This window comes from Carassius auratus, chromosome 7 (assembly GCF_003368295.1).
Source record: "Carassius auratus strain Wakin chromosome 7, ASM336829v1, whole genome shotgun sequence".
Taxonomy (NCBI): domain Eukaryota; kingdom Metazoa; phylum Chordata; class Actinopteri; order Cypriniformes; family Cyprinidae; genus Carassius; species Carassius auratus.
The window spans coordinates 32,231,535-32,258,530 of NC_039249.1; the positions used below are offsets into that span (position 1 = coordinate 32,231,535).

Here is a 26,996-nt window from a genome sequence, read left to right on the forward strand (position 1 = left end):
TCCGGATCGGACCACTTTAGCTCTGCTCTGATCAGCCAGTTAATACATCATACCACGTGTCATTGAGTGCACACTGTCCCACTTGAGAAGACTTTGAAACAAATGTTCGAAAAAGAGGTTTGCAACCCATTTGTTATCTGTACTGTTATCCATTTCAGACTGAAACATTCAATGACAAAAAAACGCAGGTCAGGACCTGACTTTGATGAAAAATGAGAGGACTCCTGTCATGTCAGCCAAAAAGGTAAGCTGTTTCTGAGTCAGAACAATAATTTGATAAATGGTTCTGAAAACAAACATTATTTGTCTTTGGAACAGCACACATACCAATGAATCATCACGTATTAAGAGAGTAAATAAGGTCAATTATGACTTCATGTTGACTTATGTCAGTTGGGTACAAGTATATCCACCCATATCTGTGAGAAATGATAGGCATGGACAACTGTATATGGGAAAACAAGGTTTTCTTTTGGTTTCCAAGCTTGATTTTTAAAGAGTTTGACCTACTATAGTCAGTTAAACAGTAAAACGTTTACGAGGCAAAGAGAAGGATATGAACATTTTCTTGTGACCATTTGGTTGTGTTTTGATGGCAGAAAATTCTCACCAAATTTCTCACCAAAACACAAAAAATAAATATCAAACGTTAATACAGGACTAGTCATAAGTTTGGATGCACCTTCTCATTTGACTATTTAACACATTTCAGAATAATAGTGAAGATATTAAAACTATGAAATAATACCGTAACACTTTATTATATGGACCAATTCTCACTATAAACTAGTTTCTTATTAACATGCCTATTTTTAACATATTTATTAGAATGGTCATATATTAGTCAAATACTTCACGTGAGGTGGTTCTTGGCATCCACGTTGTTCATTAAAAGTTTAATGCACAGCTAGCCATGCATTATTCCCTGACTTATAAAGCACATATTCTGCATGACCATATTCTACAAAACCCTAATCCTACCCAAAGCCTAAAATTAACAATTAACTTTCTATTAATAAGCAGCAAATTTAGGCAAAAGTCATATTTAATGGTTTGCTGATAGTGATAAAAGGACCTTAAAATAAAGCGTCACCAATAACACAAATGTAAATATGGATATTTAAAAAAAGAGTTCTTATATTTTACGTTTTTGACAATTGTGTACATTAAAGCTCTGCACACCATTCCCTCTCTCAACCAACATCGTGAGGTGCATCCAGAGAAGCTTTTGACTCTCGGCTGCTTTTCCTTGACTATTTGGCCCATCTCATCCATTTGAAAAAAATACGCCATCTTTAAACAGCTGAGTTACGGCTGCTCTGTGCCTGCTTAAAATTCTGTGTAAAGATGCAATGCTGCATAAAAGACTGAGTAAATTAAACCAGCATTGACCCACCTCAGCTCCTAATATAAAAGCATAAAGTTGTTGCTTTGTATTTAATTTGTGTTAATGCATTCATGCCACCTCTAAGTTAAAACACCTAAATGCCACTTCAAAAGTGCCTCTATGCCACCTCTGCAGTGTACATTTGGTAATATTTTTTGTAATTACAATAAAAAAGAATTCACACATAGGGACAACTTTAGATCAAAGGCTTTTATAAACTGGAGCTATACAAATGTCTACAATATGTCTACAACATCAGAATGCTTGTAATCAAACAACTTAATCTAACTCTGACTTATTATCACGTCAATATGGTGGCAAGCATAGAAACTAACAGTGAGAAATGAGCTGTCCCAAGCTGACTGAACCGCACTGTAAATCCCAGCATCTCCAGCCCACAGAGCACCACAGGGCTTCGGAAAACTCGACTGGCAGTGATGTGTCAATGGAATGTGTCTTTGTGTGGCACCTCCAACTGAGCGTGTTGCTCCCAGCACAGAGATCTGTTAGTCTTTAGGGCATCCTTCTTGGTCCGCTGCCTTTTGTGACTCCTGGTCCTGAAATCTCAAAGCACCCTTATTTGCATCTCATTTTCGAATGTCAAAGCGGCAGGGGTTCAAATTTCTGGTGTGGAACTGATTGCTTCCTGTTGAGGTCCTGGGCATGTGTGCTGATCATAGATGCTCTTCCCAAAGAACTGAATCATTCACACTTCTATGACACAATAAACACACACTTCCTTTTCCTTTTCAATGAAGGAACACAAATGCAAATTGCAGATAGCAGAAGAATGCCAGTAAAGCTACCAATGTAAAACATGTCAACAACAGAAAAACTAAATTTGCATCTCCTCTAAGAAATACCGTGTTTACAAGCAGAAGAAATTCTACAGGCCATGCATTAGAAATGAGAAATTAGTGTCCAAAATGTAATACTCTGAGTTGGTACTTCGATTGAATGAATAAAAGCAAATACTTTGCCACCATTCAGAAAAGTATGTTTTATATGGTATGACTTTGTACGGTATGAATGTAATCCTGACGTACATTCATCATGTTTGCTACTGTCATGCGACTTACCGATGTTAGTCGTGTAGCTTCACTGCCATTCACAAATGCATACGATTCGATAGAAATCACGATGCCATGCCATTGCGTTATTTAAACCAAATAAGAGAGTAACATTCAGTGAGTATTTAAACATCGAATAGCAAAATTCTGAGCTGCAATCCTGAATTATTTGCACAAAATTGTATAGAAGGATAAAAAAGGTCAAATGTGGTGATTATCCACTGTGAAATGTGACTTCAAGCACGATAGAAGGACACTTTAACCAGGAGGCCATGCGGGACAAGTATTAATTGAGACACTACCAGGATTGCCAGAGGGGCCAAAACACAGATCGTTGCCACTGGAACAAAGAACATTCACAGTGGATTTGATATTGTCCAGACACAGTGTGCTGGTGGCAGGGGAGGAGTCGCAGGCTGAGTGAACGCATACGAGCTCTGTTCAAACACTCTGACATCATGTGCACATTCATGCATGTCTGACACCCCCTTTCACGCCACACACATTCATACTAATGTTCTCAAAGTGCACAAAGACCCTGGATAGAAACAACACACTTTATTTCTCCAAAGGTTCAAGGTACATTGTTATTCTACATTCATACTGACAACTGGGCAAAGTCCCTTTGACAAAGACACTTCCTGAAGAGGCTGTGCATTGTGTACCACTGCAAAGAAACGGCTATAGAGAAAGGCAGAGAGAATGTGGCAACCAAACACAAAGAACACAGTAATAGTTTGTTGGATTGGACCTGGAGACTATTGCTGAAAGATCCCAAACTAAGATCTAGAATCACATGCACAGAATCAGAAACATTCACTGTATCATACGGACAGACAGTTCGCTTTGGAAAACTGGACTGAATTTTCATGTAAAACAATTGTGTGAGCAAGTCTTAAAACCACAATTTAACATAATTCTATTTGTGTTTTTCACAATTATTTTCTGAATCAACTGCATTTTGCTTTTACATTTTGTTAACAAAATGTGAGTGGTTCAAAATTCGAAACACTGCTAGCATGTTTTCCAGGGCTTTTGGGTGGTTTCTTACTGGCCCAATTCAAAAGACTTAACTCTCAAGTCTATTACATTCAGTTTCATTTTCAGTGTTTATTGGCGCATCTTCTCAGTTAACATTTGCTCTGTGTAGTAACAGCTGCTCTATGTGAAATCACGCACCTGATGGAATTTACCGCTGATTAAAGAACCGGCTTTACTGACGAGATGCGCATTAACGATCGTACCAAAAAATGCCACATCAAGGAGTACTGTTGTATAGCCAAAATAACTTGGAAACCTTAAGACTAAAAGCCTTGTGTTTTAAAATTAAAACCCGTCGCACCCGCTGCTAAGTTAAAATATGGCAAACATACAGTTAAGTGGATTTAATTAAAAAATATTTGAATCCAGAATGCTGTATCTGACCAGTGACCAATCAGAATCATATCCAGAGAGCCGTGTAATAAATGATGATAAGTAACGAGATTTGACATTAGTCAGGCCCGTGAGGACGTATTGGAGGGTAGATATCTCTGTCACAGTTCCAGGGGCTCATAAAAAAGCAGCCTGATCCCCATCCACAGCAGCATTTATCTTCATTCTCCATACATGTGTGGGATAGTCACTGATGGGGGAAGTGGAGGCTCTGACTAATTACACCCATCTCTCCGCCCTCCATGACTGCACGCCGGGGTGGGGTGGGGTGGGGGACATTCGGCGATTGAGGGGTGCCTTCGTTCACCAACATCCTCCCCCGAGTAAATCACAGGCTGGAAGGAGCATGTTGAGGCTATAAGTAGAGCGGATACAGGCTAATTGTTTATTGCAGCCTTGGACAACTGTTATGGGGCAAAGGGTGCGAGAAACAATCAATAAAAACTGTGTGGGGCTGTCAGTTCCTGAGGCAGCATCTGTACAGCGCCGAGCCAAACAGCATGATGGTTCCCTCACACAGTCAATTAGCTGTATTAATTAACGGTCCAATACATATCATTTAAAATCAATTTAGCCCTCTTTATGGACTCTCTCAGGCACAATTTCAGGCCAAATAAAGCTGAAATAAACACAGTCATTATTCATGTACAAGGAGGTGTGGCATCACTGACTTTCTATCCCATTTCAGAAGAACTGCAAGAAGATAATACTGATCATGAGAAAAAAAGTAAGTCACAAATATATACAAATATTTAACTTTCAAATTGCAAAAGGAAGTACTTGTTTTTTCGTTTGAAATCTGTGATTCCAAATGCTAATGGCTGTCTTCGACTCATAACCAAGATATACACATTTCGAATATGTAATTTAAAAGCTGTGGTGAATGTTTTACATGAATAATGACTTAAGTTTCGGTCTGTTTCACACTTGAAATATAGCGAGGGTTATTATAGTTAACATAACTAAAACTGTAATCAATTATCAATAAATGGATAAACTAATAGATGAATCCAACAATAAATAAATATTTTACATTTGAAAAATAATTTGAAAAACATTTTATTTCAGTAAGTCAGCAAGGTAAGATTTTTATTTTTTCATTTGGTATAACCTAATATACTAAAATAAAATAAACCTGAAGTAGATTAATTATAAAAAAAAAAATTACTGAAAATTAAAACAACATATAATCTAATTCAAATTATGAATAAAAAACTATAACTATAAGATAGCGCATGAATAGCATGAACCATTATGGGGCTTTTATGGGGCTTTAACTTGATATCATTTGTCCCTATTGACGTTCAGTGTGAGCATTCTGCATAAGATCTCCTTTGTGGCCAACAGAAGAGAAAAATCATATGGATTTCGAGTGACATGAGGGTGTGTAAATGATGACAGAATTATCGTTTTTGGCCAGAGCACTCCTCTGGTAGTGGATTAAGACAGTATGTCTGTGAAACAAAGCTGCTGTAAATCAGCGAAGCCAGGAAGAAAACAGCAGTGCCCGTCCGCAGCACTGATGCTCTTCACGGATAGACTCTGTCTACTGGCCAAACTAAACTGCTAAGACTGACACCAATTTGTACAAAGACAACCGACAGTGCCTCAGGAGCAAAGCCTTGCTGTCAGATCTCATAGAACTCTGAACCAGCACTGTGTGGAAATGTCAGAGATGGGTCTCTGCTGAGAAAACATTCATCCTAAGACACGATTCAAACAGCATTTACTTGCATTATGCAATGCCGAGAGAGGGAGAAACAACCATTCATCTAGAAGCCCATTCAAAATGCTTTCAGGCTTTCTGTGTTTCTCAAAGAGAGACAATAACTTCAAACAAATCTCTTATGGGATCATGCAAATCGTGATTGAATTATCTTTTATGTTAAAAATAGGTTTGCTTCTGTTTCTGCTGTGCAGAAGTGCTGTTTCGTCTTTAACTCATGCGAACATGCCTGTGCTTCACTAAGCTCGGTTTTATCCTACCCAGAATTCCTCTGCATTCCACTGAGCTTCAGCATAGTTGATGCTTCTGGTTTCACGGGCAAATGGCACCTACACCTAACACATGGAAACCCCATTGATAATAAACAATACTACAGAGAAGGTCTGAATATATGATAGAAATGGAATACTTGTGCAACAAAGTATAACTCCAAGTATTTTTTTCTTTAAATATATGTGAAACAGAATGCAGAAGTGTAATACATTGTCGCCACATTCATCACACTCAAAATGAAAGGTCAAGTTGAGTGCATTGCATTGTAGGCTAAATGTAGTTTGTCATTTGTACATACCATGTGCAGAAATCACTATACTGAAAAATTAATACAGCTTCATACTATAAGAAAATATTTAAATGAACAAATCACAAGGATATAAAGTTTTTTCCAGATAGAAAAGTTCCACTTTAATAGCAGATAACAAGTGCCAGTAGTGTGAAAAAAAAATGTTGTTCAAATAAAAGAGATTAATGTTGAAGATATTCTAAAAGCCATTCAAGACTAACAGTATAAAACCATCCAGGGGAATATCTGGATCTTAAAGACTGTAAGAGATTGTGAATAAGTAATGAAAGAAAAGCTTTGAAACCAGTGCTTTTGAGGCAGCGAGAGATTTCAAATCAAATCTATTTTACGTTATTGCCCCAAAAAAGACAACTACCAAGCAAAGTAAAAAGAAATAAGCACGGCCAGGCAGAAGAAAGAAGATGGCAAAGATCAAGGTTTTTTTTTTTTCACAAACCAAAAGGTCACACACACACACACACACACACACACACACACACACACACACACACACACACACACACACACAATCTCTCTTTCTCAGAGTAAGGGAGGGGGGTCCCTGGATCATGAACTGCTCCAAACCTGCATAGTAAAGATCTTGTGGTGTGAATTCCTGAACAGGGAGCCAGGGTTAAGGATGAATTATTAATGACGGCCCTTTGCTCCATGTCAGTGGCTCCACTGGATGAAATGATATTTATGAAGTCCCATGGGCAGGGGCAGTTTAAGTGATGGGGGTGGGGGGTGATTGAGGGTTGCAGCATTAGAAGATGCTAATAGATGTCCACAGGAGCCGGAGGAACATGTATTCATCAAGGACTGATTGAGAGAAATTAACATATGGGGCGATGCATAGTATGGACAAATAATAGGTCCTGCACAGCACAAAAAAAAACAACAACAAAAATAAAAATGATAAGGACATGACTGGCTTGGTTTTTTTCACAGTGTATTTAATCAGTGGAATATCAGCTTAACAGAGCTAAAACAGAAGAAACATTCACAATTCATGTCTACATTTCTTTCTTTCTGCAAAGAATATATATATATATATACAACTCATGTGGTTTCAAACTAGTATGACTCACTGTCATTGTGTCTTGGTATAGAAAGATTATTACAATTTAAAAGAACTGTTTCTATGTGACTATATTTATATTTTATAATGTAATTTAGTCCTGTGAGACAAAGCTGAATTTTCCAAAGCCATTAAAGCCTCTAGTCTTCAGTGTCCCATGATCTTTGAGAAAACCAATATTCAAATCTGAGCTCAAAAAAAAAAAAGGTACATAATTACAATGTTCAAAACAGTTTTTGCTGCTTATTTTTGCTGTGATACACTTAAAAGTTTGGATTAAGTTTATTTTTAAATGTAATAGTTTGAGACATTGAGACAAACCCGATTTCTATTTCACAAAATGAGGTTCTCTATTCAAAGAATCATATTTTCCTTAAAAATATTAAGCAGCACAAACTGTTTTCAACATCGAAAATAATAATGTTTCTTGAGCAACAAAACAGGATATTAGAATGATTTCTGAAGGATCATGTGACACAGACTTCATGGCTGCTGAAAATGCAGTTTTTTAAAAAGTAAAATTATGTTACTTTTTAAAAGTACATTTAACACATTTAAGGACTAGTATCAAGTTCCACACAGTCATCATTCGAAATGAATTCTTGGATTGTGCGCTCGCCACAGTTTGAAATCTTGTGGTTTCTTTCCATGATCTTTTTTTTTTTTTTCTTCATAGCTAAGCATAACATCCACATTATCACCACGTTTCCAAACTCTCCGTGTGGGAGGTGTCAGACCAAATGTAACAGATTGAGAACGTTCAAACTCAACAAGTAAAAATATCCAAGACCACACAGGGTACGTTTAATTAAAGAGTGTAAAGATTATAATGTACCCTTGCAATCCCTTTAAAAACCATCCATGCTAGCTAAAAGTCTGCTGGAAAAGTAAAAATGCTGCCAAGCCACTGACCAACACCAACACACAATAAGAAATAGAAATAACCTCAAAATAAGGCTCATTTGATTCCCTTTGAACATTTATGTGCTGTTTCCCTCTTTAAACAAGTGGAACATTTTGGCTGTTTTCTTGATCACTAGACAGTAACCAGACAAAATGGGTCTCAGTACAACTAAATTTAGGCAGAAATGTATTCAGAGAACACAGCAGTGGCTGAAAGGTGTCACTTTTCCATTTCTATCTCGAGTCATTTGTGATCAGAATCAGATTTTTGTTCCAGACGTGATGCTTCACGCACAGAGCATCAAAACAAAAGCCTCAAAGCGCACTTTTAACCCTGGGTGAAGAAACGCTCATATCTGAGAACTAATATAATAATGTCTGCCCCGTCTTCTATGACACCATCTCATAACATGATCATATTTTCCAGCAGACACCGATTTAGACATCCGATATGTAGTATACAATCATTATTCATGCACTATTGATGCACATCTCTCATAATAGCATATAACCCAGCCGCTTATGAAAAATATTCACGTCTGTGGTGCAGCTGAAATATTTGCCTTTACAGCAGTTGTACTGAAGCAATTAGCATATTTCATGGCAACGGGCAAATAACACTGCTGTGAATGGTGCTCCACACACATTCTCTTCTAAATGTGATTGGTAAGAATTCTTTGAGTAGCTTTTGAGGTTTATCAGTGTAAATGGTAAGTGCAATCATAATTAAAATAATAATAATTATTATAGTTCTTTGTTTTGTTGCCACAGGCCTGGTCTCCATATATCAAGAGTTCTGCTCGTCTATTCATAACTCCCTGATGTCACATCTGTTTTACAGGTGAAGTGGGTTTAATAATTGTATTGTAGTTATTGCTAATGGTTAGGAACTAGAACGCAAACTTTGATTAGGTGTATTTTATTCCTAAGAATTAGGGTTAGTAATCTTGTCCCACATCGATCCGACACATTTTAAACTAGAGTCATAAAAAAGTCAAGTTATGAGATATTACTGACCATTAGACACATTTATGATGGTCTTTATAGGACCTTGCCTCGATTTTTTTTTGTTTCTGTATTTTGGTTGCACCACATGGATTTGATTCAGCAGACAAAAACGTATCAAATATTTATGATGTTCCCCCAAATTGTCTTAATTTATTATATATTTTTAAAGAAAATATAAAAATACGCAAATTTTTTAATTATTTTTTTACTTCAGAACCTAAACATATTTTCTTCATGTCACTGGGAGTAAAAAACAAAAACAGAAAAAAAAAAAAAAAAAAAACGGTCTACTTTCACTATAATAAGTCCATGGTTAATTTTCATGGGTCAATAAGCAACACCTCGGCTAAATATCTGAAATAAAGCTCATTAGAAATGACAAACGCACATATGAAAATGAAAACTGAAAATATATAAATGAAAGCTAAACATGAATAAATATTACAACATAATACTAATATAACACTGAGGTGATGTGTGAGTTCAAAGACACAAACCTAAAACATTACCATTTCAAAAGGACAGAAAGACCTTCTACATTCCCAATAGTAATAAAGAATAACGAAAGGGAAATAAATGGAGGTAAAATCTCCAAAGTGTTAATAATCTCTGTGTCAAGAGAAAATGATTCCAGTGCTATTTTAGCACATTCTCAATGTCAAACATCAATAACTCCTCCCATCTCCTTTTCAGCAGCCTCTTATACATATTCATGACTTACAGGGATCAATGAGATGACAGAAAGACTGATGGACAGCAGAAATCGCCTTTAGGATGACAAACACCCTGGAAATCATTTCGAACATTATGACGACTGAAAAGTAATGAAGAGATTTAAACGGATTTTCAAAATGAAAGAAAATGAGATTCACAAAGCTCAGCGCCTTACTGCAGGCAATAATGAAAAACTAGCAGTTAAATTAGTGACACACAATGAGTGGATGAATTATCAATGCTCTGTAGACAGAATTTTTCATAATTCGCAAAGTTCAAGCAGGTGTTGTTTACACACATTACTAAACAAGCGCTGTCAGCATTCACTAAGAACGAGGTTTTAATAAGCTCCTAAAAGAATGGAAAAACACCTGTTTGGGTGAAGATCTTTAAAGCGTGGGACTGAAGAGATGTGATCCAGACACAAGAGCTCTTTCTTAACAATTACAGTTAATGGTGATTGTGTGATGGACACTTGAATGCTGGCCTAACATAATGCTTCAGGTTCTGCTACTGCCAGAAATGGGAAAAAAGTGGAAATATGTTCTCCAGAAGCCCACTCAACTATGCCAGATCAATCCAGACACCTCTGTACAGCGTGATATTACCGACTAGCTCCTCAACGGATCAGTAAACCTCTCAGCATATCCTTATACACATCTCATGGCTCCCATTCCAGTGGCAGCAGAGCTCCTGAGGATTATGGGTAATGCTGGTATGTGATAAAATGAGGTGGATGTTGTGATGAGAGGGGTGGGGCCGAGAGCCGTGGGAGCGGAGCGAGGCCGGTGGAGTGAGAGTAATAATGAGCGACACCTGCCCCACTCACCGGTCTCGAGTCCCACGGAGGAGCTCTGGAAGGATAATTGGGGGAGTGACAGTATTGCAAGGCGAGAGAGGACCAGGCCTGGGTTTTATTTAGTGTTTTGATTTTGTTTGTGCACGGCAGTCATCCGCGAGGGGCTGTCGCTCTGTTTTGTGTTTATTTTATTATTAAAGTTTTATTTAAATGTCCGCTGGTTCCTGCCTCCTCCTTCCCATATTACGAATGGTGTTACAGATGTGTTGTTACATAATAATTCAGAATGCAGCGGCACGACTGGTCTTCAACGAACCCAAAAGAGCCCATGTTACACCTCTCTTTATCTCCTTGCACTGGCTACAGGTTGCAGCTCGCATTAAGTTCAAGACATTAATGCTTGCATATAGAACAGCAACAGGCTCAGGATCAGCCTACTTCCACTATTTATTCTGAACTGAACAATAAACTGAACAATCTAGCTAAAATCAAGCTGGTCTAGACGGTTAATCAGCAGAACTAGCACCTGAAAGTCCTAGTTTCAACTAGGTAGATGATCTTCAGAAGCATTTGTGGCATAATGTTTTTTAAAACATTGAGGCACTGCCATTTAATTAGATATCACTTTAATACATAGTGTTTCTAAGCAGCTTAACATTAATAAAGTGGTAAATAACTGTTATTTGTTATAAAATGCAAAAATATTAAACAAATTCAACTGCAAAGCAGCTCTATAGAAGATAATAGTGTCATTATTCAGCTTAATTTAGTTCAATGTTTCAATTCAATGATGAATAAAACCAATTTATAAATGGTGAAATACTCACAATTTAAATTGAATAGTCTAAACTTATGCGTTAATTAATTAATTAATGCGTTACTTACTCGTTAAAATTATTTTGGTATAGTGGCTGACCAACCTATCGTCAAGGCCGATATTTGGCATTTTTCAAGTATTGGCATCAGCCGATAAGTTTTTCTGCTTGCCCAAACATTTTGACGTGTGCCCAGTTGGTTACAGTGTTTACTTCCTTTTTAATTATTTTTATTAAATATTTATTTATTTGCGAAAACATAATTTGTCATATGAAGTATAAGTATGTTTATTATTATTATGCTTTTCTATGGCAACACAATCAACACCTAAACAGAGCCTCCGGTGGTCAGGTGGTACAGTGGTCAGGTGGTCGTAGCTCTCAGAAAACTCCCACTTCACAAGTTGTAATTATGAGTTCTACAAGGACGTGAACGCTTTTTACAAGGTTCGATATGGCGTGAACGCACCTATCGTTTCAAAGCATTTTTGATGTCAGTTAATTAAAATTTTTACTTTTACTAGTATTATTGTCAGTTAATTTAAATTTTAACATTTACTAGTATTATTAAAATCAAATGTTAATATTATTTAATAGACCTCAACTAAAATGAAGACAATGAACAATGAGCAGTCACAATTTCATTAATTGAAAATGAACGACAAATACTGATTGATAAATACTGTAACAAATATATTGCTCATTGCTAGTTAATGTTAATTGGACCTTATTGTAAAGTGTAACCTTTTTATAATAAGCTCCGCATTTATGCTTTTACTTCCATTGTAAGTACTTTACGGTAACCTCAACTTTCACTTTTTCAAAGACAATGGGACAAACTGAAAAATATACTTAGCACTATGCCACAAATGCTGTTATACAAATTTAACTGGTATTGAACCCAGAATATTCCTTTAAGCTGGTTAGACATGGTCTTAGTCCTCCAACAAACCAGCGATAATATTCCACAAACCAGCCTGACCCTCTTAAACTGGTATGACCTTGTTTTTCCCCCAGGATTCAGAGTTCTGAATCAGATCACCATGAGGCATGCTTTAATTGTCCTCATTGATTCATCACTTTCTTCATTCGCTGTGGCAGTGGGAGTAAGCCTGGCCAGTTTCTTACATCATACACTTGGCATGTCTCACAGATTTCCTCTTCAACTCTAAACTAGCCATAAATCTCTAGTGCTCATGCAGCCCCTGACCCCTCCGCATTGTGCCACTGCTAAAAGAGAACGATAAAAAAAAAACACATGGCTCCTTTAGCACAGCATGAAGGTATCTGAGGCATTGTCCGATGTGACCTCAACAAAAGAGAGCAGCATTTCTATTAAAACATCATCTCTTGACGGTTGGCTTTGTAACACAACAAAGCAGACACCTCCTGATGCACTTGGCTAAACCAACAATAGGTGTAAAGTCAGAATGCGATATGATGTATAAGCTCAGCCCCAATCTAACCAGGATAGTCAATGATGGGAACCACAGTGGAGCAATGTGGGGGGCTGGGAAGGGGAATCTGTGCCCTGCAGGACTCCAATGGGGGAGAAACTAGCATCCATTATTAATGGAAGTCGGCTGCAAGGAGAAATGGATCAAATGTGGCTTTCGGTGGAGCTACTAACTGAAAAACATGAATTATTTGTTGTTCATCTTGCAAGCTTTGTCCTTTTCGTTCTCCTTAAATGTCTTTTTTCACACTGTCGGCTACAATCTCATTTAAAAAAACTGCTCCGCTGGTATCACCGCAGAGATTCGGCGCCATATGGAAAGGTAGAAAAACTGCAGAATTAGCATTTCCCAGTATTCGATGCATTTGTAAGAAACACAAGGTGTCATGAGCGGAATAATTCAATCACAAATTATGGTAAATACCAATAAAACATATGGCTGGTTAATGGAGTCCAGGAGACAATTATGCTCGTAAACCCCCGTGGAGTGAATGACATGGGCTTAAGGCGCAATGCTGCTACCACAGCACATTTAATTCAATATATCAAACTAAGGTGTGGTAATTGTGACAGCACATGATGGCGTGACACAACAGAGAAAGAGAAGGAGGCAGAAAGGGGGTTAATATTGATTGTACAACCTCCTGTCTGAGATCAGCACGAGCTAGCTGGAGATGTGTTTGCAAGCCCAGCGGCTAGCAGTTTACGGCATGTGCCCCCTGGGATGCGAGCGGACACAAATGAGCCTCAAATGAGTCTCCGTTGGTCACGCCACATATTCCAGCTCACCTCCACCCCCCATTCCTTCACATAACAACACATCAAGTGCTGATTGAAATTCAAAATAGGAGCAGCGCACAACGGGATAGACGTAGCGAGGCATCGCAGAGGATCTCAGGGGCCCAGTACAGCACAGCTCCGCAACCACTTAACTACTAGTCAATTTTCCACTGATGTTCTAGAGTGATGTTTGACGATATGTGATTTCATGGGTGATCAATGCTCCGTATAACATTTCTGGTGTTTTTTTGTATTTGCCATGCACCAGAAACACACAACCTTAACGGTCACATTTACTTGTTCATTAGCGGAAAGAACTCGCCGGTTGAAAATGGACGGCAAAGCTTGAAATTATATTAGGAAAGGGTTACCTCGAGTAATTCAGTTACAAGGGTTCAATAACAACGACCCGAATGAGTTCCAGAGCTCGTCAAGGACCCAAAATCAATTTGTGCACTACAAAGCATTACAAATGAACGAAGGTTTGTATTAGGTAAATCTCATTCTAAAGATCATCGCTCCCAGTACACTTAAATTAACCAGACTCAAAAAAACATTGAAAGACTAAAGGCTAAACTTAACTTCAGTTAAAAGAAGAGAGGTATCATTGCTGTGAAAGGCTCGTGAGGTGAAATCAACAAATTTCAGTCAATAAAATTTTGGTCATAATTAGAACGTGCATGAATTCAACTATATATCTTAAACTTAGAGCTGTGTTGTTTACAATTTATGCAAACATCTTCAAAGAGAACTTGTGACTTGGACCAGTAGGAAGCCAATTATTAATGTCATAGCATCTAGCGATGCACCAATTATTATTTTTATTTTTTTTATTAAACCGAAGCATTAATTTGGTTGGAAACCAACAATTTTGTACCAATGAACCAGTTGTAGCACTGAAAACCTTTTTCTTTTGCTGCCTTAACCAAATATTTTTGGTTTTTGCATTACTACCAGCAACCATGCAGTTCAAAAACCGCACAATAATGCAAGAACAACAATTTAGAACAAATAAACAACACATTAATATTGTTTATTCAGATAAACATTCATAATTTACTAGTGAAAAAAAAAACAAATAACCAAAATTCTGAAAAAAAACATCAGCTCTATTTTGCCTCAGAGATCACTTCAATTATTTGTAATGTTGGCTGAGAAAAAACCCCAAAAAACAATGTTGTGTTTTTCTGTGGGTTTTGTTTTTCATTTCCCAACAAAATTATCTTCATGAGCACTAAAGCTCATTCACAGTGCTTACACAAGGGGCTGGACACTGTTTGCTGGCTGCAGATAGATGTGAGGCCCACACTTCCTAATGGCTTCCTGTATTTCACAGTACGGTTTCCTTTCAGGGAAATTTTATCAACCCACTTCAGCACTGACCCAAAACCACAATTCACAAGTCACCTACTTTAATTAAAAGCGATTGAATGCGCTGAAGGCACCCTTCCTCTAAGAGCAATGAACGAGAAAAAAAGAGAGTGATATAAAAAATGAATTGAACGGGGATGAGTTTATTGAACTAGAACCAGGAGTGCAAAAAACTTCATTTAATCTCACATAAGACTGAAATGACAAATCTTTTTCATATCGCCATATTGCGATCTAATCAAAATAAAAGTGTTGAAAAGCTACTAGGAGAAATTACACAAGGAGAGTCGACATCATAAAGCGGAATGGAACTTTTGACCTACTGGAGAATATTACACACTCTTTAAATAAATGGGGCATAGAAGAATATGTCTGGAGCCTGTGGGCTCAATGCAAGCTGGCATAAGCGAGTGGTCCAACCCTCATTAGAAATTAATTACCACTGTAGTCAGCGTGGGGCAGCTGTACAGTCTCTATGTATCTAAGGCCTTACCCAGGGGGAGCAATTGAACCCCTGACCCAACCCCACTTTTCGGCAAGCAATGTGCGACACCACCCTGACTGTGAATTACTGGCCCAGCCATGCTGGGAATGCAGGCAGCAGCAGCGAGGCTCTAAGTGGGCTGGTATGGGTGGGTCGGCCCAGTCCACTGCCCAGTGAAGGTTAATCTTCTTCTAGGAATTCCTCTGTGAAACCCTACTGGCTATATAAAAAAGAAAAAAAAAAAAAAAAAAAAAAAAAAAGAATTGTCTATTTTGCCCTAGAAAAGATATAAAGTTTAATTTGATATAATCTGATTGCAACTGTTAATTATCCAATCATCACGTTATTGTGTACATGATTCTGCTTATGCTAATGAAGTGGGGCGATTGTTTAAGTGTCTAGAGGTGAGAAATGGAAGATAAAAGTAGTATTTTGTTTAATTACCATACGTAAAAAGATCCCGGAATAGCGGCTTTCTGTAATTGCTTTTTGATGAACATAATGGGCCTGATACCACCGCACAAAATTATTGGTGAATGCTTTCTCTTCCAAAATTGTCCAATTACCAATATCAAACCTCATTATAAGGTGAGAGACAACAGAAACAAGAAAAATATTATTTGTGTACCTTTGTTAGAAAGAATCCTCTGCTTCTGAAAAAAAGCCTTCTAGTCAAATATTAAACGCCGGTCGTCCCCCAGCTAATTGCTTCATTTTTGTGTACCTAAGTGAAAAGGGGCACATTTGCATAGGTCTGTAGCAGCAATTACTTATATTGAGGCCCACATGCAATCTGCATAAAGAATTCTGCAGAATGAATTTAAATGGGGAAAATGTGTTAAACTGCTTAGAGTACTAAACTCTTAATAGTAGCTCAAAGTTTCTAGTCCACCCAGAGTGTTTGGAACTGTTCAAAAGAAAATTACTTTTGAATCACTAATGAAATGTTGGATGAAGGGAAAAGAATCAAATAATTAGACTGAATATTTTTGTAATTAAAAAAAAACAGATTGGATGAAACTTTTGTGTAATTACCATTCTCTGGAAACCTGTGGAGCTTTCTGTGGATTTTCTGTCGGTGCAGGTTCCACGTAGGCATACTCATTCCACAGGTAACTGGTCAAATATGCATTTTCATCAAGTCTTTTCCATAAAACAGCTCATTAGGCATCTACAGTAACAGCTGGCCTCCCTTTAATGATGCCCCCTTCCATACAAACTCACTCGGTGGGATCATGTGACACGTGTCCAAGGGTCCAGTGCTGGAATGTCAGGCCTACTCTGCAGGTGCTTTCTTGCTTTATCTTCTTCACATGGCTGTTTTTTCTCTAGTTGCATTTATCCATCATAGGGTCAGAGGTCAATTCTTGAGGTCAGGGACCCAGAGCAGCTGGTTTCCATCATTCCTGCTGATCCTAACCATCGGGAGGAAATTCTTCATATCTCATCTTGCAAGCCCTGCAGCTGCAAGACCATCTACAAGTTATAAATGGAAACAAGAAAACCCTAGAAACCACCCAAACTGTCTAACACCATAACAATACATACCTAGAAAGGTAAAAATCTACGTTAATTTGAGCGTGATGTGAAACACCATAAAGGTTAAGTTATGCACAGCTCTTTCTGGCCTTCTCGAGGACTTATAAAGAGAATAAAGAGCATATCCTCACAATCACAAAAGCAACTGCATTCACCTGACCTCTTTCAAAGACTCATTTCAGTTAAGATACAGTATTCAAAAACAGAGATTCTGTAAACATCTCAATTGTGAAATACATAATAAACATGCATTCTAACAGATATATTCAGAAAAGCATCTTAAGCGGAAACCTTGACACGTCCTGCATTTAATTGTCAAAGAATATTCTGAGAATATGCCACCATTTATTCACCCCTATGTCTTTCTTTTTCAAAGTGTGCAAATCCAGTTCACATTTATTGTAATATGAAAAAAGATAAATCAATATATTTTATTACAATTTTCCAATTTTTTATCTGGCAGAACCAAAGATGATGTATGGATTTTATAATATAGTAATAATAGTCATAGTAAAATATATTAAAATGTCACTTTTCAGGAGACCTGCACCTTTAATGAACAGTGACAACTGGAAAATTCAGGTTACTAATTTACATTAAAAAAAAAGAGCAAATATTCCACTGTTTAAATTTCGAGTCCCGGTGTTCCATCTTCCATGCTTCCTTGGTTAAGCAAAGGAAGGAGTGTTTGCTTTTCAAACAGGCAGGTATGACAGCCCTTTCCGGACCTTTGCGATAAACCAAAAGTCAACCTCAGGATGGCGCGTCGAGAAGATCTTAAGCACGTCTTGAGCTGCCAAGGGCAACAAGCTGAGTTCAGGCAGACTGGCACTGAGCTTCTTCACAATCCATCTTCAGTGATACATCTAGACTACAGCTCTCTACCACACTGAGGCCTTTCCAGAGAGCCGTGAGGGAAAGGCCCCTGCAGTGTCCGTCATCAGTGTTCAAGCAATGTGCAACTACAGGGTGCTTCAATCACCTTCAATGATTTCACAGCTTTAGTCTGCCGGGACGCTTGGCACAGATATCAGTTCATGCTGTCGTTACTCACATATAACATTTACTGCTGGGACCAGAGAAATGAAATACAGAACAAGTTTGCTTGTCAGCATATTCAGCAGGTGTGTGGGGGAGAGTATAATGACTGGTCCTTTCAGATTTTTGTGATTAAGTGAAATGTTACACAACAGGCCATAAAGAAGGCAGACCCCATTTCATGATCGCTCAACTATTAGCACAGGAAGATGGAGCGGGAACAATACTAACTAATATGGTAGTGCATACGAGCAACCAAGCTGCCCAGGCATTGTCGGAAAGAAGAACAAAATCTAAACATTCCAAACTAACTGGGTCAGCAATAAATGGGTTTTATTTGGACTGAGCAGAGAAAGACCAGTTTTGAACATGGAAAAATGGTTCCCTACAAATTGAGAGCTCTTATTTGTTCTACATAGTTCAGCATTTGGGATCAGTGGTATGGTGCTGACTGTGAAATGTGCAGAACAGAACTCGGGAAGTTGCGGTGAAATCACACATATGTGCAAATCAGATTTTTGTTGTTGTTGTTGTTGTTGTGTTTGTTTAAAAGCAAGTTTCAAAGGGCCAGTTAAAAAAAATAATAAAAACAATACCATTATTGTCTTGTAAACTACAAAAACGCAAATTTGTGAAAATGTTAACGTCATGCACATGTGTATTAAGTGTTTTGTGCAGGGCACGTAGTGTTTCTTTACAAGGTGACATCGCCAACTGCTGGCCTGGCTTGTTTAATATAACATTTTTAGTAATTTTCGCAAATCGGTGTATTCACAGAACATTTTCACAACATTGTTGTCTGGATCCACAACTTTTCAAAAACTCAAAGCCATCCCTTTTCAGTTTTTAGTTTTTAGTACATCTTTGTGGTGGCATAAACTAAGATTCTTGGCCGTATACAACTCGGGTCCTCATTCAAGTTAAGTTATGTACTTAAGTGGTATAGTTATCAAGTTAAGTGATGTAAAACAACTGATGCAGGACAAGTTACATTCTGAGAACTTAAATCTTTAACCCTACATATTAGCAATAGTAATAATGTTGTGTATTTACTAATAAAAATATATACTGAATAGCTCCTCATAATTGGAGCTATTCAAATCTAGTTTAATATTACCTTAATTCTGAATTGTAAAGGTGAACACACTCACAACAAGAGAAAGATACTGCAAATGGCTTATCAGTACCTCTAGTTGAATTTTGTTTCATTTTACCAAGTACAAGCATTCATATCACACATGCATCATAATCTTCTCCAGCTGCTGAGGCTGGCAAGAGACACAGCAGCAAGAATTCACCCGCAAACAGAAATCCACTGAGAACTGCAACCACTCAGATCCCAAATGAGGGTGTTGACCACCAAACGTTCCGTCGGCCTGACCATTTGATCGGAATTCCTTCAACAACAACAAAAAGCTGTACACTACCTCATGTGTATTTGAGTAGACTGGTCATTTTCTCAAATGATACACTAAAATAGTGTACTCAGTAACATAATGATACACTACTGATGGTAATAGTGCAGAATTGAGCAGGTTTGGCTTGGATCGGCAAAAACCTTTCCAATAATCTTATACAGCGGAAGCTCAACATTTCAATAATTGGACTCAAATTTTCACAAGTAGCTCTAACCATTCATACCTCAATTTAGAGACCACCAAAAAATAAATGCTGGTGAGCAGTGTTGATGTTAAGGCTTCCTGGCACAGCCAATCTAGTAAAGGCAAGCTTGGAATGGAATACTTGAGCCAACGTACCACTTACTACACACTGTGCAGTACATACTGTACTATTTTTTTATATATATAATTGAAACAGCATGCAACATTGAAATTTTCAAACTGTAGCATGCTGAACTGTTGCCATATGATCTCACTACGTGGCATGTTTGAAACAACGACTTACATCTGCCATTGAAATAAAATACGACAATTCATACTCCAATTCTGAGTCATTTTTTCTGTCTGATCCAATGGTAAATCAAGAAACAGAGATGACATTGATTATCCATGTAGATAGCGGGGAAAGTTGAGTGCATTGCATTCTGGGATACAGCATCCTATGTAGTGTGCTCTGGTTGTATCCTCATTGTGGTAAATGTTGTAGGTCATCCATTTAATTCAATTTATTTCAAAACCAAAATCAATTTGCCATGACATAGTATGAAATAATAATTACATCCCCTCCCAAACATACCAACACAATGCCTTATCGCTTAGTACAAGGACAATGAAAGGGTTTGATTTCCTTACAAAAAAAAAAAAAACCAAATTATATGTTGACAAATATGAGGTCAAATTAATAACCAGCACTTTTGCTGCTTGTGCAATAAACAAATAACTCCATCAATCATAATCCATTTACATGCTACTATCAAGCCTTCATTTACACATCAGGCAATTAGCCAAAGGCCCACTGTCCGTCTAAATTAATAAAGAATACTGAAGGCTAGATCTCTCAGCTGGAGCTTATTGTGATGCCCTATTTCCAGCAAGATTCAATTGCTGACAATACTTAATTTGTTACTGTGATATTGATCCTCTTTGTTCCTTGATATCTGAAAACATGCAGCTGCAACAGTAATGATGACTTTGGATAATGATTATAATGCACAACAACACACAGCTATATGGCCAAACAGGCTATTGCACTTATGGGATATTACCAGAAAAGCCATCCATTTATCTATGATAAAAATATCTCTCTCTACATTCTGAAAATAAGCTAAATACAATACAGCTTTTACTAAAAAGCTCTTTGCTGGTACCATAGTCCAGTGATGGCATTAGAAGGATGCCATTGTAAGGAATAATTAAGAGTAAACAGCAAACTACATTGTGTTACCATTGTACCATTGTAAACATATGTATAAAATAGTAATATATGTAGCGGTAATAGTGAGGCATCAAAATGATATTTTGAACAAATCCTAAATCAAAGATGTAAATTTTGCTGAAGACCAAAACCAAAAATAAAGTTGCGTAATTCAAATGGGGACTGTTCATGGCGTTTTGTCATTAGATAATAAATCAGTCGTAGTAAAGTTCTACTACAGCAACGAGTCATCGTCTAATATTTCAGATTTACATTGTAGTTAAGCATAGTTTGTATTAATAGTAAAGTATATCCACACACCTCACATGTTCATGGCTTCGGTCATAGAGAAAACTGCTATTATTTTACTTGCATTACCAAATGTTTGGAATAAAATTTTTTTATTTTTTTTTTAAGTATTGTCAATACAGTCCTTTTGTTGAGGTCCTGCTTAGGCCTGTGCAATGAAGGCCTCTGCGAAGGAAGCAGATCGCTTGCGGCACTGAGTGGTCGCAGACAAGGTTGTGAGGGTGTTTATACAATTTAACATGATGTTTATATTGTCCATAGGGAACCCATCAGCACACAATTCACTCCCAGCAGGATTATGCAGATAAGATGGGATGTAAAAAGGATGCAATGACATCTTATTTAAAAACACACACACACAAACTCTCACTTGAAGACATGCCCATTTCCTTTCCAGCACAATGAAGAGTTGGAATGCTGTTATCAGTGAGATGTAGGTAACCTGAACTTTCAAAACTGCTTTTGATTCACATATGTGTGCTTCAGGACCTCAAAAAACATGTTTCAAGTAAACACATATTTTCGGAAGGGGACCCCACAATTAGTAACTTGAAACTCGCTCTCCGCATGTAGGTCCAATTCTCTGGAATCAATCAAAACTCCCAAAGGAACTCCCTGTTCCCCCCCTTAATCTCCTGGTTTTATTACTTTCCAGACAGAGTCTGCCCATTCCACCCAGCCCCCCATTCCTCTCTTATGTACTGATCTCGAGCAAAGCCTGTGATTTTTTACCACAGCACATTGCTTTTCATGCAGCAGAGCAGCTTTCATCAGCCTCCACACGCAAGACAGCCCAGCCGCAAACTCCACTACGGCCTGCTCTCTCCGGACATGATCCTGATAAACAAGCTCACGGATCCAAACTAGTGAAAACATGTTAACCAATACTAATGAAAGAGTTAAATGATGCATCATGCAAAATTAAATGTGAGCCTTTTCATATTCAATTTGAACAAATGTTATGAATGCACTAAACAAAATATTAATAGATTCAATTGCTCTGAAGCAAAATCACAACCACCTTGCTCTAAAGGCATATTTAGACAGCTGAGTTAAGGCTGCTCTATGCTGGATCCCTATTCTGTGCCAGAATGCAATGCAATCGCACATAACAGTTATTCACATCTTCCCATTTATAAAAAGGATGTTTAAGAAATTATGAACAGTGTAAATACATTTATGTTGCCTTTGTGCAGCATTAACCAATCTGTATAAATGCAGCATTTTCAGGTAGGCTATATATCTATATCAAGTGCTATCTTTTCACTGTAAATGTTGTATGCAAGCAATGGTTTTTGTCCCAGGTATATTCTTTTTGGTTTCCATCAGAGCAAAGTAATTCACTTTCTCTCTTCACCCCAGAACTGGACAGCCACCAAAATAAATAGGATAGATTTTCTTCCCAAAACACATATTTCTCATTTTCTTCTACCTTATTCGACCTGAAAAATATAAATGGATAAACCACTTTTTTTTTCTTTTTTTTTGCCTTTTTCTTTTTTTGTAAGATATAATGCAGAAGATCTACGACTTCTTACGGAGACAGTATAAGCACCGATTTCCACAGACATGAGGTTATTAGCCTATAATTAACGAGGCTTTATTTACTTATTTTCCATGAGGCCGGTTTGGCGATTCATTATTTAAGAAAGGTATGAGGTTTTCTATTCAGGTGAAATTGTGAAGGTGTTAATGAAGATCACACCTTTGCAGTTAATGAGCCTTTTTTCAGTGCAAACATAAAGATTGCAAAGCGATAGTACACCTTTGTTTTGATTTAGGAGTCTGTATGAACAGAGCGTGTTCGATAAACTGGACAAAATCCTTGATTTGGTGATAGTTGTAGAAGTTAGTCACACATAGTATCACATACATTTTCACACATTTGTCACTTTTACATTAACAGACGGCGGGTGGCGATACAGAAAGTTTTAATGCTCGTGAACCTTACCTTTTTCAGCATGTGAAACTGTGATCGTGAGGCAGAAAAGAGAGAGGAGCAGCCGGGCTCCCCGCTCCGCCATCACTTTAAACACAAATAAAAGTAGTGTGAAAAGCCTCGAACTCAATCCGTATTTAAAATCCGTCTGATCGCGCGCACGGATCAGTTCAACAGTGTGAACACATCCGGAACGAGTTACTTCCGAAAGTTGCCGAGGGAAACATGAAGCTCGTTGAGCAGAGGCACGACCAGCCCGAGGAATGCGCTTTAAAACTTCAACAGGCGACCGAGTGAAATCAAAGTCAATCCATATTTCCGAGATTAAACCAACGCCGAGCTGGACAGGAGCGAAATGAGAGGCGTCAGTGCAGACATAATGTGTAAAGGTGAAGAGAGAGAGAGAGAAGAACGACAGCCTTGGACGGTTGGAGATATTTTTCACTGATCACAGAGAGAGAGAGAACAGCAGGAATTCAGATCGGACCCTGGGAAAACCGGAACTGGATCAGAAAGAGATCAGGATTCATCACACGTGGCCATCACAAAAGCCTGGAATGGCTTTAAACACTTCTTACCATCTTGAACACTATTTCATTTGAAGTCATTTTTATTGGCTTTTTTTTAACAGTTGAATGCTTTAGTTTACATTCAGATCCATATGATTGAAATACCACACACAAGGACCTACCAGATCCTTGATCTGGCAAACGGTTTTTAAACCTTTTGTTAATAATGTATCGAGACTAAATGAATAAAAAACATTTAGGAGGAACAAACGTAACTTAAAACTTTACTTAGAAATAATTGGCTAAAGAAATATATCAACAACATTAAGGTGGAACAAAGCTAGTTGCAAATGCACAAGTAACAAATCTTGGGTAACAAATCTTGGGTAACAAACACATTCAATGTCACAAATTCATATTTCATAGTTTGTTAATTAAAGACTAAAGTTATGTTGGTGCCGTTGTGCCAAACATTCCCATGGGGAGGTTATGTTGTGCCAACTGTCTTTACTCACACACTTGTTCTGTATGATGTTTGCCAAGTGGCATAATTGATCGCAGGCGTCCATATACTATATCAAAATGTAACTAGTTCCAGTGCTAGTAGTCAGCATTCATATATTTCAAATATTCTCTCTAAATTATTATTTTTTAAATATATTTCAAAATACTTTTTTGTTGTCATTTTGACACATAAAAATGGAGAAGTCTTGACAGAAGTAATGTGACAAAAGCATTTTAATTCAACTGCCTCTGAAAAATGCAACATTTTCAGATCTGCTCTGGAAACATTGACTTGGAAGAGCTCCATCTACTGACAGATTTACTCATGGTCCTGATTGATCACCATGTTCTTGTGCCATTGTGTTACTTCAAGGTACTTAAAATAGTGCATGTCTGTAAAACATATTCCATGGTCCTTTTTTTGTTGGGTTTTGTTGAGTTTTCTCCTAATCAGTATCCTGTTTCGTAAAGGAAGGTGAGTAAATTCCTCAATGAAAATGTTGTGTCTATATTTTCATCCTTTGGGTGTGAACAGGATATTAGAGTCAATTCTCACATTAACCATGCACTGCTTACCTCAGTAACACTACATCCTTTGTAATCTGCATAAGCAATTAATATTCACCATTTACCTCTAGTGTACTACACATTATTTGCTGTGGTGAAATTGCTGCATTGTACAGGTTGTACACATGAGGTGCTGGCTGTTATTTTATGCTAATAGTGATATGGGATCTCATACCACTCGAGGCCGAACACACTACTCTTGATTAGCTTAAAACCTTTGAGATGCCCTCAATGTGTTCTCCAGCCAGAAAACAGAGATCCTTGCTTTCTGCAAGAGCCTTGCATGGATTTCAAGGGCCTCTATTTGTACCTGTCTGGACAGACGTGAAATATGAATGTTGGAATGATGGACAGAACCGAATTGTACATCTGCACGGCTACTTTTGTGTTTATCTCACTTGGTGGCTGAAGGATTAAAGCACTTGGCAGTGAAACCGCTGAGGATTACAGGGATTAATACAGGTTTAGAAAACGCTAGCGGAATTAATCTGATCACTGTAAGCACTGAACCCTATTAATTTAAGGCAGATTATTTGGTTGTGGACGGGGACATCATATGTCATATGGACACCAGTGTTTGCTGAATTATCAGTATTACAGCCCACAGACTCATCTTGACTGACGCAGGTTAATATATCTTCACCTTCTATGCATTTTGTGTTGTTAATGTTACATCTACTCACTTCTTTCTAAGTGTTTTTATGTCACTCTTCTTCTTTCCAAAATAAATTGTCCTGTCACCGTTTACTCACTATAATGTCTTTCCAATTCTGTATCAATTCTTGGATACATTTTGAAGAATTTTTCAAGCTTCAAAAATCATGCAAAACACCATAATAGTAGTATAAAAGTGGTCTATTTGACATTATGTTCCAAGTCGTGTGTGTGAGAAAATGATTAATGTTTATGCCTTTAGCTACTTATAATCGCACTCTCAAGTAAGCTATAGCCAGATCATTTAAGGAGTCATGTGATGCGATTTCAATTTTTTTCTCTCTTTGGAGTGTTACAAGCATCTCGTTGCATGAAGAAGATCTGTAAAGTTGCAAAGTCTAATCAAATCAAAAGAGATATTCTTTATTAAAGTTTGGATTTTTCCACGGCCTCCTATTATGGCTCATTTAAACACGCCCTCACGTGTCTAAGTCATGATGTGGGAATATTTGCATAACACCGCCCAAATTTTCATGCAAAGAAAGAAGGCGTAATTTTGATCTCGCTGTTGTCGATGGCACCATTTCGTGGAGACACTGTTTTTCATTGTGAAAGCGAAAATACTTTGTTTGGCCTTCCAAAAGAGGACACAACTAGAAATCAGTGGTTAAGTTGTATCCACAATACTGTTGTATTGAACCCAAATATTCTGATGTGTGCAGCGCATTTTATGGAGGACGAGGACGGTTTCCAGAGTAGCCTACAATGCCGGTGTCTGTTTCTATACAACTTTGCAAGGACAGTCTGGCGCTTCTGACTCACAGTCTGTAAGTACGAAGTGTGTTTACATATGTAATGAATTTGCCACTGATGATTCAAACACTAGTTTTAAGCAGTGTAGATTAGCGTTTGTTGTTTGTCATTTCTCCGATCACAAATCACTGCGTGATTCACAATGCAATATATAAAAACACAGTATAAGTCATAATCAGTAATTATGTCCCCACTGGATGCAACAAATGCCTCATTTATAATATGTTTTATTATTTTTGTCTTGTCATGCTGGAACACAACATCACAGTATGGTAAGGCAGCATTTCCCAATGCAAGTCTTCTTATTACATATCACGTTTGTTCTATTCGCAAATTATATAGCGCAAATCAATGAATGAATGTTCAGAAGTGAAGTAAACTTCAATGGATTACCACTGCTCAGGGAGCAATGAACACGGTGCAGGGATTATATCAATTGGAACACAGTTCATGCACATAGCTCTCTTCTTACGAGCCTTTTATATGAATCAGGTGTGTAGACTAAGAGAGATATGCAAAATATGCAGAACCAGGGCGGTGTGAGGACTGGGATTGGGGACCACTGTGGTAAGGGGCGTGACAATTACGTCACACACTTGAGATATCGGGCCAATCAGAGAACACCTCGCTTTTCAGAACGATGAGCTTTGTAAAATCAGCGTGTTTCAGACAGGCAGGGCATAGAGGAGAATAATGTGTTTTTTGAACCATAAACCGAAT

General features: G+C 37.7%; 1 protein-coding gene across 11 annotated transcripts in view; it reads right to left on the minus strand.

Annotated features, from left to right (window-relative positions):
* The window catches only part of neo1a (neogenin 1a), a 145,933-nt gene extending 122,026 nt beyond the window's left edge, over positions 1-23,907 (minus strand). For 2 of the 11 annotated variants that reach the window (XM_026268524.1, XM_026268529.1), the window contains exon 1: positions 23,242-23,904. In XM_026268524.1, the coding sequence (XP_026124309.1) occupies positions 23,242-23,314 (73 nt within the window). In that variant the 5' untranslated portion in view covers positions 23,315-23,904. Of the gene's footprint in view, positions 1-23,241 lie in introns of all 11 variants that reach the window. The other 9 variants (XM_026268527.1, XM_026268526.1, XM_026268532.1 and 6 more) reach the window with 8 other exon arrangements.
* Positions 23,908-26,996: the final 3,089 nt, after the last annotated feature.